General features: G+C 39.0%; 1 protein-coding gene across 2 annotated transcripts in view; it reads left to right on the top strand.

The window, feature by feature from the left end:
* The window catches only part of ANGPT1 (angiopoietin 1), a 208414-nt gene that overhangs the window by 138257 nt on the left and 54706 nt on the right, over window positions 1-15451 (top strand). For both annotated transcript variants that reach the window (XM_073330323.2, XM_073330324.1), the window contains exons 5-6: window positions 2068-2195; window positions 7039-7140. In XM_073330323.2, the coding sequence (XP_073186424.1) occupies window positions 2068-2195; window positions 7039-7140 (230 nt within the window). The remainder of the gene's footprint in view (window positions 1-2067; window positions 2196-7038; window positions 7141-15451) is intronic.

Here is a 15451-nt window from a genome sequence, read left to right on the forward strand (position 1 = left end):
CCATTGAAGCTAATACTCCTCTACTTACAAAAAATACCACTGAATCTTTAATGAACACAAATTGCCAGGGCCCAGTTTTATGTCTCATCTGAAAAATGGCACCTGCAAGAGTGCATTGTTACTTAATACCATGCTGAGGGCCTAATTCAGCACTGACTCAAAGGGAAGTGTGTCACCTACTGAGTCACGAATACCACTTTTCTTTTCCTAATAGGGCTAAGCCTCCAAGAAGTTTCTTTTCCAACTAGAGTTCACATATGTATGTGAGCCAGGAGTTACTTTTATGGACGCTATGGAAGAAGAGAGAAAAGAGATGACGCATAAATTCACTCAAAAGAAAAATAAATCCACCTTTTTGTTGTAAAATTCAAATTTTAAAAGAAAAAAACACAGCAAATTACATCTGTTTTATTCAAGACAAAATGCAAATGCTGTGCTATGAGAGTAGTTTTGTGAACTGCAATATACATTCTCTATGTGGGGAGGAAGGATGGTCTTATGGTTAAAGCAACTGATTGGGCGTTAGAAATCTTGGGTTTTATTTCTGCCTCTCCCCAGGACTTCTTGTGTGATGTTGGGCAAATCACTTAACCACTCTAGCCTTCTGTTTCTTCATCTGCAAAATGGGCATAGCTACAGCCTATCTCACAGGAATTTGTGATGCTAGAATTATTGCCCATAAGGTTCAGGAAGATGCTCAAATGGAAGGTGGCATATAGAGGTGTGAAGTGTTTGTGTCATTATATATTTAACATACAGCCTTGAACCCGCAAGTCCTTGTGTGGTGTGCAACAGCCGTGCAAGGTTGCTACTCTCTAGTGGAAGTGGAGGCACACCACTGTGCCCTAGGTACACAGTGCCATCTTCTTCATTGGGAGGGAGTAAGTCGCTATCCCCTTTTGCACCCACTCTTTACTTTCCTGTGCCCAAAGTGAAAAAGAGGTGGATTGCAGACAGACAATGGGCATGTCTATAGAGAGCTTCAATTCAATTTGCATATGTATTTATGTAGTCCTCATCACTGTGGAGCTTAATACTGCAAGGTGCTGAGAACTCTGGCCTGGATCCTGCAAAGCACATAAGCACATGCTTAATTTTAAGCATATGAGTAGTCTCATAGATTTCAATGGGACTACTCAAGTGCTTAAAGCATGTGTTCCTGGATTGGGTCCATAGTGCAGGATCAAGCCCCTGTTGTTTGGAGAGCTACAGGTTCCCCTCTTAGGTCTTACTCGTTCTGTTAGGGAGGAGTTACTTCATGGCCAATTTAGCAGTGTGCTCATTACTGCAGGATTGGGATTGCCAGCACACCCTGTTCTCCTCATCTCTTAATCTCACACTCATGCACAATACTTCGTACCCTGTGATGTGCAGAATCAAGTGCTATGCTGTAGCTGGAATATTAATTCTTTTGCTTTATTTTCACAAAGTGAAATAAACCCAGAAATTAAAACCCACCATTAAAACTATATATTAAGGTAGCATCCATTTTTTACAAGTTGCTTTTAATAACAATTTGTAGGTGGAAAATTTTGGGTTTTTACACTATTGTTTGCAGTGATTTATGCTATTTAAAAAGGAATATGGTCTGGGGAAAGGGAGGAGATTGGAGAATCAAGGGGTCATAGGTTCTATTCCTGGCTTTGCCAATGATGATTGGCTCCATGGCCTTGAGAAAGTCTCTTTGCCTCAGATCCCAAAAGGTATTTACGCACTTAACTCCCATTTAAATCAATGGGTGTTCTGCCTAAAAACATTTGAGGATTTGGGCCTTTGCCTCTTCACCTCAGTACTCCTATCATTAAAATGGGGATAATAATAATTCGTTACCTTCCTCAAAGGGACATGTTAATTATTAAGTATTTGTGGTTTGTAAAATGCGGTGGACATGTAAGGACTAATATTTAGGTGTTATGTCTAATACTGAGGTGTTATGTAGGTATAACAGGCATAATACTTAAGTGCCTAGAATGATGTGGAAAAGCTAACAAGAAATAAAGCCGCTTTGGTATAGTAATTCCTAGGGTTGCTATTGTAACCTGCATTATCGTATTTTCTGTTTTGCAGTTTTACTAAAGAATGCAAAAAGAGAGGAGGACAAGCCATTCAGAGACTGTGCAGATGTGTACCAAGCTGGCTTTAACAAAAGCGGAGTCTACACTATTTATATTAATAATGTATCAGAGCCTAAAAAGGTAACAAATATAAAGTATTTGTGTTTGTTTTTGCTTGTTGATGTAGATGTTGCTCTTGGCGTGAGGGAGCATTCTGCATGGTTATGGAATCTTTACATTGGCAAAGTGCTGTATTAATATAAATCACTTGGTCCATCTTCACCCTTAGAAAAATACTGGAAGGTGAAGTAAATAGAGTATCTTGTCTGGAGTGAGTCCCAACCCATCCTTTTTCTCCACTGACTGAGGATCCTCCCTAAATCTGAGCATACACCCCCAAAACATGATCTGTCTTCTACCCCTCAGCAAATGCCTGATCTCTACAGTTGAGTCAGACACCTGGCCAGCAGTTCTGTGAGAAATACATGTCTCTGAAGATTAAGGAGAGAATCAGGGATACCCAAGAGATCATATTTTATTAATTAATGATCCACTGTCAAAAAACAATCATCTGTTTGTAATTAATCACTGATAAATAGTTCCCATTTCATTCCAGAAATATTGTTCAGGATGAGAAATGGGGAAAAGGATAAACCAACACTAGAAGAATACTGTTAAAGCAAATATTGATATAGTGATATATGAAAGGTGAATACAGAAGATATTGAGATGTCTATAATGAAATATGGAAAATCTTCTTAGATGTTATCAAGCAGGATTAGAGAGACCTGAACAGAGGTGTTGAAACTGTTAAACTGGAATTGTAAAGGACTTGAAAATAACTGGCAAATTGACAATGAGTTGCACTTGCATTAGTTTTGTTCAAGTTCACAAGCTGTCCATGGAAGCTTTGTTACAAACTTTTAAATTGTATCTGAATATCCACAAGGTTTACTAGGTTACTGATCTTGGTGTGTTTAGTTTGAGACTAGCACTGGGATAGGTAAAATAGGGAAAGTCACATTGTGGAAGTCATGTTTTATTTCTCTGGTATCCCTGATTGGAAGAGCTATCCAATGCAATCAGGAGAGTCAGCCCAGAAACTATTCCATTTGGTTTTTCAGAGAGGCTGCATTTTAGTTTTCTTTCTGTTTCAGCAAGAAAAGTATGTATATATATATACATATATATTCTGCTGGCTCCTGTGTCTGTCAACCTCTGGTAGCAAGGGCCTGATACAATATCCACTGAAGACAGTGGGAAAATTCCTATTGTCTTAAGGGACGTGGGATCAGGCACTAAGTGGGCTAATACATTTTATAATTTTCTAGTCGTTTTCTTTGCTTAGTTTCATCCCAACATTACTGTCAATTTCTCTTCCTCTTTGCCGTTTACAACCTTCAGATATTTACAGATGATTATCAGTCCTGCTCAAACCCCCATTCCCACCCTTTTGATAGTCATCATTTTGCAAGTTGTATTTATTTAATTATTTTAATTTTTCCTCTTAAATGTGTAGATATATTTAAGGTGTTGAAATAATTAGAAGTGCAACAGTATTCTAAGTCTTTATTCTGAGTTGTGCATAATATTATACATTTAAACTGCTTACTTTTAAATTATTGAGGCTACTTAGTTATTCTTTATACCATACTATTTTAGTTCCTGATCCGATGGCCACTGAAGTCACTGATTTTAGTGGGCACTGTATTGGAGCCGTGAAGTGTTTTAGTTGATAGATGGTTCTCATCTATCTCATGGACCAGTAACTGGTTAATATATAGGAAACAAAGGGTAGAAATAAATGATAAGTTTTCAGAATGGAGAGAGGTAAATAGTGGTGTCCCACTGGGGTCAGTACTAGGACCAGTCCTATTCAACGTATTCATAAATGATGTGGGAAAAGGCGTAAACAAAAATGTGGCAAAAATTGCAGATGATATAAAACTACTCAAGATAGTTAAGTCCCAAGCAGACTGCAAAGAGTTACAAAAGGATCTTACAAAACTGGGTGACTGGGCTACAAAAATGGCAGATGAAATTCAATGTTGATAAATGCAAAGTAGTGCACACTAGAAAACATAATCCCAACTATACATATAAAATGATGGGGTCTAAATTAGCTGTTACCACTCAAGAAAAAGATCTTGGAGTCATTGCGGAAAACATCTCTGAAAACATCCACTCAGTGTGCAGCAGCAGTCCAAAAAATCTAACAATTTTAGGAATCATTAAGAAAGGGATAGATAATAAGACAGAAAATATCATACTGCCTCAATATAAATCTATGGTACACCCACATCTTGAATACTGTGTGCAGCTGTGGTCACCCATCTCAAAAAAGATATATGGGAATTGAAAAAAGTACAGAAATGGGCAATGAAATGATTAAGGGTATGGAACAGATTAATAAGATTAATAAGACTGGGATTTTTCAGCCTGGAAAGAGATGACTAAGGAAGGATATTATAGAGATCCATAAAATCAACTGGTGTGGAGAAAGTAAATAAGGAAGTGTTATTTGCTCCTTAACATAACACAAGAGCGAGGAGTTACCAAATGAAATTAATAGGCAAGGGGTTGAAAACAAACAAAAGGAAGTACTTCTTCCCACAACACACAGTCAACCTGTGGAACTCTTTGCCAGAGAATGTTGCGAAGGCCAAGACTATAACAGGGTTCAAAAAAGAACTAGATAAAATCATGGAGGATAGGTCCATCAAAGACTATTAGATGAGATGAGCGGGGATGGTCTCCTAGCCTGTTTGCCAGAAGCTGGGAATGGACGACAGAGGATGGATCACTTGATGATTACCTGTCCTGTTCATTCCCTCTGAAGCACCTGGCACTGGCCACTGTCGGAAGACAAGACACTGGGCTAGATGAACCATTGGTCTGACCCAGTATGGCCATTCTTATGTTCTTATTCTTCATAAACACATTTAAGGACAGGAGTATATTATCATCTTTTTTAAAAAAAATCTGTGTTTGTCTCCAAAAGGCTGTTTTAATGCTAAAAATTTGTTTAATCCATAAATCTAAAATGAGTCTAATTAAACGGATGTGTGTTATGAATTAGTAGTTTTTTTCATCCATGCGTCTAAACAGAGGCAAATACTTAGTGCATTTGGAGTCCTCTTCATCTGAATCCGCAGAAAAATAATAAAGTCCACCACCCACCACTCATCATAAGAAATCCAGCACCCACAGATGCATAAAAATAGCTATTAAAATTATCACCTCTTTTTTGTTCAGGATTAAACCTCAAAACATGTTAAAAGGTGTTTAATGGCTGAATGTCTTGACCTTATCTGGGACAGGAGCCAGTTCAAGGCTTTTTTTGGCTAGAATTATGCGAAGCTAATATTGATAATCAACTTGATACTCCTTTTAGTATGGCAGGTGTTCACATCCACCGCCATGGAAAGTGCCAGACCACGCAATGCTGGCTAATGCATAATTAGGTGCTGTAATTTGCTACACCTCTCAAAGAACATGAAAACTTGTTTTATAAGGCTTTTTATTACAGGAAAATTTTATATTATGTTCCTTTTCCATATTAAAATATTAACACTCAAGACATGAGAAGGGCTTAATTCGTTAGAAAAATGAACACTGGATTCCTGGGTTCTAGACTTGAATTTTAAATAAGGTACATCCATCAGTTAGAAATGTTCACTGAAAATCAGACTAAGACTAAGAAAACTAAATCCTGTAGATAAATGGCTTGACTTGCAGTGTCTTTGCTGAAGGAGGACTAGAGCCAAAATGTTTGTCTAACAAATCATGTTTCTTTAATTGTTATTCTGAATCTGGTTTACGTGTCTGCAGTGGTCAACATTCTCCTTTCCTCCTACATGTGCAAGGGGACCTAGCAATTCAAACAATGAAGCAATCACAGAGCATCAACATGAACAATAAATCTTAGAGTGAAAAGCATGGAACTGATTTGTCGGAGGATGAACTATTGTTCTTTTGTTGACTGATGTATAAGAATTTTTATTTAAAGGAAGTGGATAATGACCATCAATTGATAGAGCAAAGAAAAACATTAAATTACTGGCCAACATTGTCCATGATGATGGATGTGATCACAAAATACTAGGCTGATTGATCAGAATTCTTCAACTCTCGGTATAAATGCACACCTTATTTCAAAGGCAAATGTAGCTTTATTAAAAAGCACAGAAATGAAAGCCTGGAACAATCACAGTGCCAATAGGGAAAATGTATCTGCTAATGAAAATAATGAGGAAATTGCTTCAAGTAATAGTGCTAAAATGATGGAACAGAAAAGAAGAAATAATAATAAATGACAGTTTTAACCTTTCCTTGCAGTATCCCAAGAAAAATGATAGGCTGCACAATAGGATGCATTCTTTGTGAAAGTTGTGTCATTTATAAGCACTACTGTATACACATAAAACATAAAATATCTGTTGTGATTATTATGTGCATTGTCTTGTTATATTTAAGGACCACATTGCTATCTATATGTAAATACGGAACTTAATGAGAGCTTTATTGTGAAATCATAGTAGGAGCTGGTCTGCAATTTCAGTACTGGTCATACACTCTCCAGGGATAGTCCCACATGGCCCCATTCGTAATTTCTCCACTTTATCTATACCTTTTATATGTTGCTTGTCTTCTTAGATTGCAAACTCTTTGGGGCAATGATTATGTCACTATCTGTGTTGGGATACTGCCCGGTACATTGTGGGTACAACCCGGATTTAAATAAGAAATACAAGCCCCTATAAATAATGTATCATCTTTTCTACATTTTGGCTTCACTGTATCTCATTTTCCGGCAAGAATTTATGATAATTTCTTCCTATCCTGTGTAACATTGTGCTACAAGCACTAGGTAATACTTGATCAACTGAAAAAGTACTAATGTTGGAAGACTATTAAGGAAAGTTGTCTTTTTCTGAGTGGACATAATTTTGAAACTAGTATCGTTATTTTCATTATTACCTAGGTCTTTTGTAATATGGAGATCACAGGAGGAGGATGGACAGTTATACAACACCGAGAAGATGGGAGTCTGGATTTTCAAAAAAACTGGAAAGAATACAAAATGGTAAGGGTGAAGAATTTACAGTAAAGTTAGAAAAGTAATCCCTTGAACCATTAGATTTTAAGCTCTCCGTGCACTAACACTCAATTAAAATTACAGTATAACCCTGGCAGCATTAAGTAATCAGGTATATTGACTCAGTAAATGTAACCTCAGGACAGGATACAGAGAGAAAATTTCTAGACACACTAAATGACTTCTTCTTGGAGCAGCTTGTCCTGGAACCCTCAAGGGGAGAGGCAATCTTCATTTAGTCCTAAGTGGAGCACAGGATCTGGTCCAAGAGGTGAGCTGAACTGCCTGATAATAGCAACCACATTGTAATTAAATTTAACATCCGTGAGAGAGGGAAACGACAAAGAAACCTACCAAAGTAGTATTTTAACTTCAAAAAGGGGAACTATACTAAAATGAGGAAGGTCATTAAAAGGAACAGTCACAAGGCTGAAATTCCTGAAAACTGCATGGAGACTATTTAGAAACACCTTAATAGAGGCTCAAACTAAATGTTTACCCGAAATTAAAAAAAAAAAAAAAACAGTAAGAGGATCATTAAAAAATGCTACCATGGCTAAACAGAAGAGTAAAAGAGGCAGTTAAAGGCAAAAAGTCACCCTTTAAAAATCGGAAGTCAAATCCTAGTGAAGAAAATAGAAAGGAGCATAAACTCCAGCAAACCAAGTATAAAAGTATAAGAAGGCAGGCCAAGAAAGAAAAGAGCAACACAAGACACAAAAACTCAGAGCAAAAAATTAAGTGGGGCCACTGGATGATCAAAGTATTGACAGAGCACTTAAGGGAAACAAGACCATTGTGAACATAAGAACAGCCATACTGGGTCAGACCAAAGGTCCATCTAGCCCAGTATTCTGTCTTTTGACAATGGCCAATCCCAGGTGCCCCAGAGGAAAAGAACAGCACAGATAGGTATCAACCGATCCATCCCGTCACCCATTTCCAGCTTCTCACAAACAGAGCCTAGAGACACCATCCTGGCTAATAGCCATTGATGGATCTATCCTCCATGAAGTTATTTAGCTCTTTTTTGAACCCTGTTATAGTCTTGGCCTTCACAACATCCTCTGGCAAGGAGTTCCACAGGTTGACTGTGCATTCTGTGAAAAAAATACTTCCTTTTTGTTTTTTTTTAAACCGGCTACCTATTAATTTAATTTGGTGACCCCTAATTTTGTGTTATGAGAAGGAGCAAATAACACTTCCTTATTTACTTTCACCACACCAGTCATGATTTTATAGACCACAATCATATTCCCCCTGCCCCCTGAGTCATCTTTTTTCCAATCTGAAAAGTCCCGGTCTCATTAATCTCTCCTCATATGGCAGCTGTTCCATACCCCTAATAATTTTTGTTGCCCTTTTCTGAACCTTTTCCAATTCCAATATATCTTTTTTGAGATGGGATGACCACATCTGCACACAGTATTCAAGATGTGGGCATACCATGGATTTATATAGAGGCAATATGATATTTTCTGTCTCATTATCTATCCCTTTCTTAATTATTCCTAATATTTTATTACCTTTTTTGACTGCTGCTGCACATTGAGTGGATGTTTTCAGAGAAGTAGCTACGATGACTCCAAGATCTCTTTCTTGAGTGGTAACAACTAATTTAGACTCCATCATTTTATATGTATAGTTGGGATTATGTTTTCCAGTGTGCATAACTTTGCATTTATCAACATTGAATTTCATCTGCCATTTTGTTGCCTAGGCATCCGGTTTTGTGAGATTCTTTTGTAGCTCTTTGCAGTCTGCTTGGGACTTAACTATCTTGAGTAGTTTTGTATCATCTGCAAATTTTGCCACCTTTTTGTTTACCCCTTTTCCCAGATCTTTTATGAATATGTTGAATAGAACTGGTCCCAGTACAGACCCCAGTGGGACACCACTATTTACCTCTCTCCATTCTGAAAACTGCCCATTTATTCCTACCATTTGTTTCCTATCTTTTAACCAGTCCATTAGAGGACCTTCCCTCTTATCCCATGACAGCTTACTTTGCTTAAGAGTCTTTGATGAGGGTCCTTGTGAAGAATCTAAATGCATTCTTTGCATTAGTCTTCACTGCAAAGAATGCAGGGGAGATCGCCAAACCCAAGCCATTCTTTTTAGGTGACAAATTGAGGGAACTGTCCCATATTGAGGTGTCAATACAGGAGGTTTTGGAACAAATTGATAAATTAAGCAGTAATATGACAGTAGGACCAGATGGTATTCACACAAGAGTTCTGAAGGAACTCATGTATGAAACTGCAGAACTACTAACTGTGGTATCAAGTATCAGAGGGGTAGCCATGTTAGTCTGGATCTGTAAAAGCGGCAAAGAGTCCTGTGGCACCATATAGACTAACAGACGTATTGGAGCATAAGCTTTTGTGGGTGAAGACCCACTTCGGACATGCATTCAACGAAGAGGGTATTCACCCATGAAAGCTTATGCTTCAATACGTCTGTTAGTCTATAAGGTGCCACAGGACTCTTTTCCGCTCTAACTGTGGTTTGTAACCTATTGCTTAAATCAGCCTCTGTACCAGATGACTGGAGGATAGCCAATGTAATGCCGATTTTTGAAAAAGGCTCCAGAGGCAATCCTGGCAATTACACTTTGGTAAACCTAACTTTAGTAACAACAAATTGGGTGAAACTGTAATAAAGAACAGAATTATCAGACACATAGATGAACACAATTTGTTGGGGAAGAGTCAACACAGCTTTTGTAAAGGAAAATCATGCCTCACCAATATATTAGAATTCTTTGAGGGCGTCCACAAGCATAGGGACAAGGGTGTCCTAGTCAGTATAGTGTATTGGACTTGGAGAAGGCCTTTGAGAATGTCCCCACCAAAAGCTCATAAGAAAAGTAAGCAGCTGTGGAATAAGAGGGAAGGTCCTTTCATGGATCAGTAACTAGCTAAAAGATAGGATACAAACAGTATGGATAATTCATCAGTTGTTTGCCAGAAGTGGGGAACGGGTGAAAGAGGATGGATCACTTGGTGATTACTTGTTCTGTTCATTCCCTCTGAGACACCTGGCACTGGCCACTGTCAGAAGACAGGATACTGGGCTAGACGGACCTTTGATCTGACCCAGTATGGCTGTTCTTATGTTCAGTTTTCACAGTGCAGAGAGGTAAAAATGTGTACTGTTGTTTTTGTGTGGGTCTGGCACCCAGTCAGGGTACCGGTACTGGAGATATGCCACGCTCTCTGGGTTTCAAATTCTGCTACTTCTGTTGTAAGGCAATGCCTGATTGTGACTCTCATTGCCACTGCCCTAAGTGCTTGGAGGAGGCTCACACGAGCATGCTGTTCTCGTCAGCCCATCTCAAAAAAGATATATTGGAATTGGAAAAGGTTCAGAAAAGGGCAAGAAAAATAATTAGGGATATGAAACGGCTTCCATATGAGGAGAGATTTAAAAGACTAGAACTGTTCAGCTTAGAAAAGAGACAACTGAGGGGGAATATGATAGAGGTCATAACATTACAAATGGTGTGGAAAAACTGAATAGGAAAGCGTTGTTTACCCCTTCACATAACATAAGAACTAAGAATGAAATTAATAGGCTGCAGGTTTAAAACAAACAAAAGGAAGTACTTCTTCACACAATGCACTGTCAACCTGTGGAACTTCTTGTCATGGGATGTTGTGAAGGCCAAAAAATTGGGTTAAAAAAAGAATTAGATAAGTTCACGGAGGACAGGTCTATCAATGGCTATTAGCCACAATGGTCAGGGACACAACCCCATGCCCTGGGTGCCCCAAAACCTTCAATTACTAGAAGTTGATACTGGACAACAGGGGATGGACCCTTCAAAATTGCCCGGTTGTGTTCATTCCTTCTGAAGTATCTGGAATTGGCCACTGTCAGAAGCTGGGCTAGATGGACCATTGGTCTGACCCAGTATGGCTGTTTTAATAGGAATTTGCTGGCCTGCCATCTACAAAGAGCTTCTTTCCACCTCCTTCCAGGTTCACAGATCACATCCTCAGCCTTCTCCCAAAGCCCTGTCAAACAAATGTGTTTTGTAGCATGCCTGGAAAGTCACTCATTTCTGCCTATTTCATACCCGGGGGGCAGAGCAATTTCCAGAGTTCTTGAGCCTTCATGGAGAAGACACCCCAGCAGCCCCCTCTTTTTTATAATGAGGGTGATCTAGCTTGATGCCAGTATTGACTACAAATGTTCCAGTTTGGCCAGGAGAGAGGCAGCCCCTCAGGTAGGCTAGTCAGAGGCTAGTCATAGCCTAGGCTAGTCAGAGGCTGATGTCTTAGGCTATACGGAAGTCCAGGAAGCTTTGTCTACACCAGGAGTAACTGTTATTATGGAGTCACAGGCTGATGCTGTTGATGTCAATGGGAGTTGCACTCAGCACTTTGCAGGATCAGACCCTTAATTCTGATAGGAGTCTGAAGTTAGAGAGCCTAATATACTTTGTGTATGGGACACAGACACACACACACCTACAGGACAGCTGGAGAATGAACTTTACAGCCATCCGTTAACCTTACCATTTTATGAAAATCAGAGATTTTTCCATTTGATTTGGTTTGAGTTACTATATTTTCTCTCTTTCCCCAAAAAATGAGCTAGAGGAAGTAGCAGGTACATCCAAAAGATGCAAATAGTTGACAAAATTTTATGCATGTGTGCCCAAATATAATCCCCAGATCTGGGTATATCGACTGGTGCCACAGTCACAAGGAGGGCACATCTGCCCTGCACAACAGCCCTCCCTGCTCTTGTGTCCCTTATAAAGATACACTGCAGTATTCTCAAGCAATACTCAAAAACTCTGCATTTTACAATTGTGATATTGCACTTCTCCTATAATATGGCCAGCATTGGCATTATTATAGCTGAGAGGGACAACTTGCAGCCTGGGATAGGACAACACAGCCATCCTCCTGCCGAATTTTGGCTGGCTGTGATGGTCCAGCAGGAAGGACAGTCTGAGGCTGCCATTGCCAATTCTATTTAGCTAACAAAGAAAAGTTGCAATTGACACTTCCTACCAGCAGGGGCCCAGTCTGATATAGCTGTGGCTCCTACCTACATCTGGCTTGGGTCCTTCCCAGACTGAACCCCAGCCCTGTAGGCTCTGAAAGTCTGCAGAGCAGTAGGGGCTTGTCCAGGACACATGGGAACCACCAGGCACAGGGAGGCCACTGTGAAGGGAATTTGAGAAGAGGAGAAAGAAGATGGAAGGATTTGGAGAAGGGGGAAGTGACTGGGGAAGTGCCACTTGAGGAGACACTGAAGCTAAATCTACATTGCACAGTTAACCTGGCATCTCAGCACCCAGGTTAGCCAAGCCAGGGGCGAGCATTCCCACGGCAAAGCCATACCCACTTTGCTGTGTCCTCACCGTTTCTGCTCTCATCTGCATATGTCTGGAGGCTTAGCCCATTGGTCTATGTGCTGAGACGGCTGGAACTGTTTTCCTAATAAATTATGGGAGAACTTGTCTGTCCTTTGTGGAGGATTTGTGGGAAGGGCATTGAAAGGCTAGCAGCACTTGAGTGATTTAGCCTGCATCCTGCCTGCAAAGTAAGGAGTTTGAGGGTGAGATTGGAGTCTGAGGGAAGGGGAGGTTCTTGCAGAGATGAGACTGGGATGTGGGGGCAGAACAGTCTTGGTTCTGTACTTGAAGCAAATGAGGCAGGGTTTTTGCAAACTATGTTAAAATCAATAAGATGATGTAGTGAGCTAAGGATAAATGAGGGGAAAACAGTATGCTGCAACTTTATAAGTAGTATATTAATATATGTGCTCAAATTTCTCATGCTGGAGGCATTATAAATCGCTTTTGTGTTGGAAAATTTATTTATGTTCAGCAAGTGGGGTATAAGACGTAGAAGTGATCCACTTCTTTCAAGTATTTACTAAAAAACTTGGGTTTTAGGAAATGAGTTTTAGTTCCTGGAATGTGGATCAGATATTCTCTGAGCATAGCCTTTTATGGAAATCAACCCCTCCTTGATAAAGAATTGTGTGACATACCACTTTACTAAATAAACATTTGTCTTTTTAACTGAAATGATTACTCAGATACTTGTCGCATTCAGTGGGTGTTATAGAAAGAGAAAGCATGTTCGCATGTTCTCATTTCTCGTCCTCAGGAGAGAATCTAGTAGGATTTGTAGTGCCCAGTGATAGTAGGTATGGTATGAAAGTAAGTGGATGAGAGTTATGGTGGATATGTATTAATATGATGCTTTGTATGGTGATTGTTAACTTAGTTATCACCAGAATTTGAACCTGGGACCGCTGGAATTAAAGTATAACTTTTTATAGCTTGAGCTAAAGGACAGATTCAAAGCCTATTTGACTTCACTAGGCTTTGGATCAGGCCCAAAGCCCCCTAGCTGGCAGATATCACAGATTCATATCTTTTGAATCAAGTACCAAGGGAGATTTCTGCCACACTGGAAGCAAAATACATTTGTTTCCTTAATTTATAGTATATTTTTGCTACTGAATGGAAAGTTAAATATATTCTTTTGTTTGAATTCAGTCATGCTTTAATTATGCTTTAAAATCCTATCTAGCACTGTCCTCCCTGCACAAATTTTACTGGATAACATCTGTTTCAGGAATTGTGTTGATATGTGGCTATATATTCATGTGTCTACTTTGCCTACAATATTTCAATATGACACTATTAATGTATGTTCACAACACCCATGTGGTGGTCTTTTCAAATCAGAAAGAACAGGAAAAGTTCATTTATACAAAAAAAGGTTAGCTGTTGAATAAAGCAAACTATTATGTATTCCTTACATGTTATGCATCTAATAAATTTTGTTTAATGACATAATGATTCATACCTCACCTTACTGTAGCTCCCACTCTTCACTGGAGCACTGCAGATATTGATTGGATTACTTTTTGGTTGGTTTAAAAAAAAGTTAAACAACAGATCATAATGTTATTTTACAACTAAACTATTTTCTGACAACAAAGTAACAAGCCCAGTTTGCCTTTTTTTCACACTCCACGCACACTGACAGAGAGCCCATACAGAGCTCTCCCTTCTACAGAAATCCAGTAGTATCTGGGAAAGGGTATGAACAGAGTAGTCTTCTGTAGGAAGTGAGCTCTGTGTCTATTCCAGTTAAGCAGTATGGAAGGTAGCATTTAATGCAGGCCTGGGGAAGGGTCAGTAGATGTCACATAGGGATCTCGGAGGGTCAGCGGCTAATATTCCAACTAGGCAAAAGTAGCAGTTGTTGAAGATCTGTACTTCAAATCTGGATTTCTGTCCTTATGACCCCTGCATAAATTTTGTTTTCCCAGGCTTTGTATGGGAAGTGGGGACTTTAAGTTTTGATTAATCCACTTAAAATAAAAAGTTGTTGCTACTTAGCAAATGCTGCACACGTGACCAAGAGTGTGGGCCCCCAGGGTTCAAACCCCCGGGCTTAACTCGTGGTATTCAGTTCTGCACTGCGAGATGAAACTTTCCACAGTATGCATCCGATGAAGTGAGCTGTAGCTCACGAAAGCTTATGCTCAAATAAATTGGTTAGTCTCTAAGGTGCCACAAGTACTCCTTTTCTTTTTGCGAGATGAAACTGACTTTCCAGTCTCATTTTAGTCATTCTAGAAGGTAAATTACAATGTTTAACTCTGAACACCCAAAAAAATATATCACAGTATTACTTTAACAAACTGTTTTATCAAAATATCTTATCTTTGGTGCTGTGAAGGACATTAAAGATACAACTACAGACCAGAACTTAATTTTCAATCAGAAGAACGTTGTGCATAACCCAATGTGTTGGAAATGGAGAAGTCTACTGACCTTATCCTAAAATAATTTTCACAAACATTCAAAGTCCATTCTGTATTCTCAGCTAAGGCACCGGAGCTGATTATTCTTTATGGCTTCTGGGAAGACATCCCCGCTGTAAAACACTGAATTATTAGATGTTTTCTTCAGTGAGTTGTCTGACAGGAGATGAACCCACAGGATATACTGACTGTGTCTGGTTTCAATTTTTGTTTTGTCTATAAAAAGTCAAAGCTTCCTATGAGCATTATCAGACAAAATAAATAAAGTAAGAGAGATAATTGTTTAACGAACTTGGAGTAACATGATTCAAGTAGAATACGCCTACAGATTTTGCCAAAGCTAATAAAACTCTTTTGCACCATACTTATTATTTTTGAATAAACGTCAACTTTGTGAATTCTGAAGGTCACTTTTAAAAGTTGTCTTGAATTCAGTTTCTTTGTACTCCTGACTGCTTTTGTTATTTTGACTCTGGTAATCACAGTGCAC

The sequence above is a fragment of the Lepidochelys kempii genome, chromosome 2 (assembly GCF_965140285.1).
Source record: "Lepidochelys kempii isolate rLepKem1 chromosome 2, rLepKem1.hap1, whole genome shotgun sequence".
Classification (NCBI taxonomy): Eukaryota; Metazoa; Chordata; order Testudines; family Cheloniidae; genus Lepidochelys; species Lepidochelys kempii.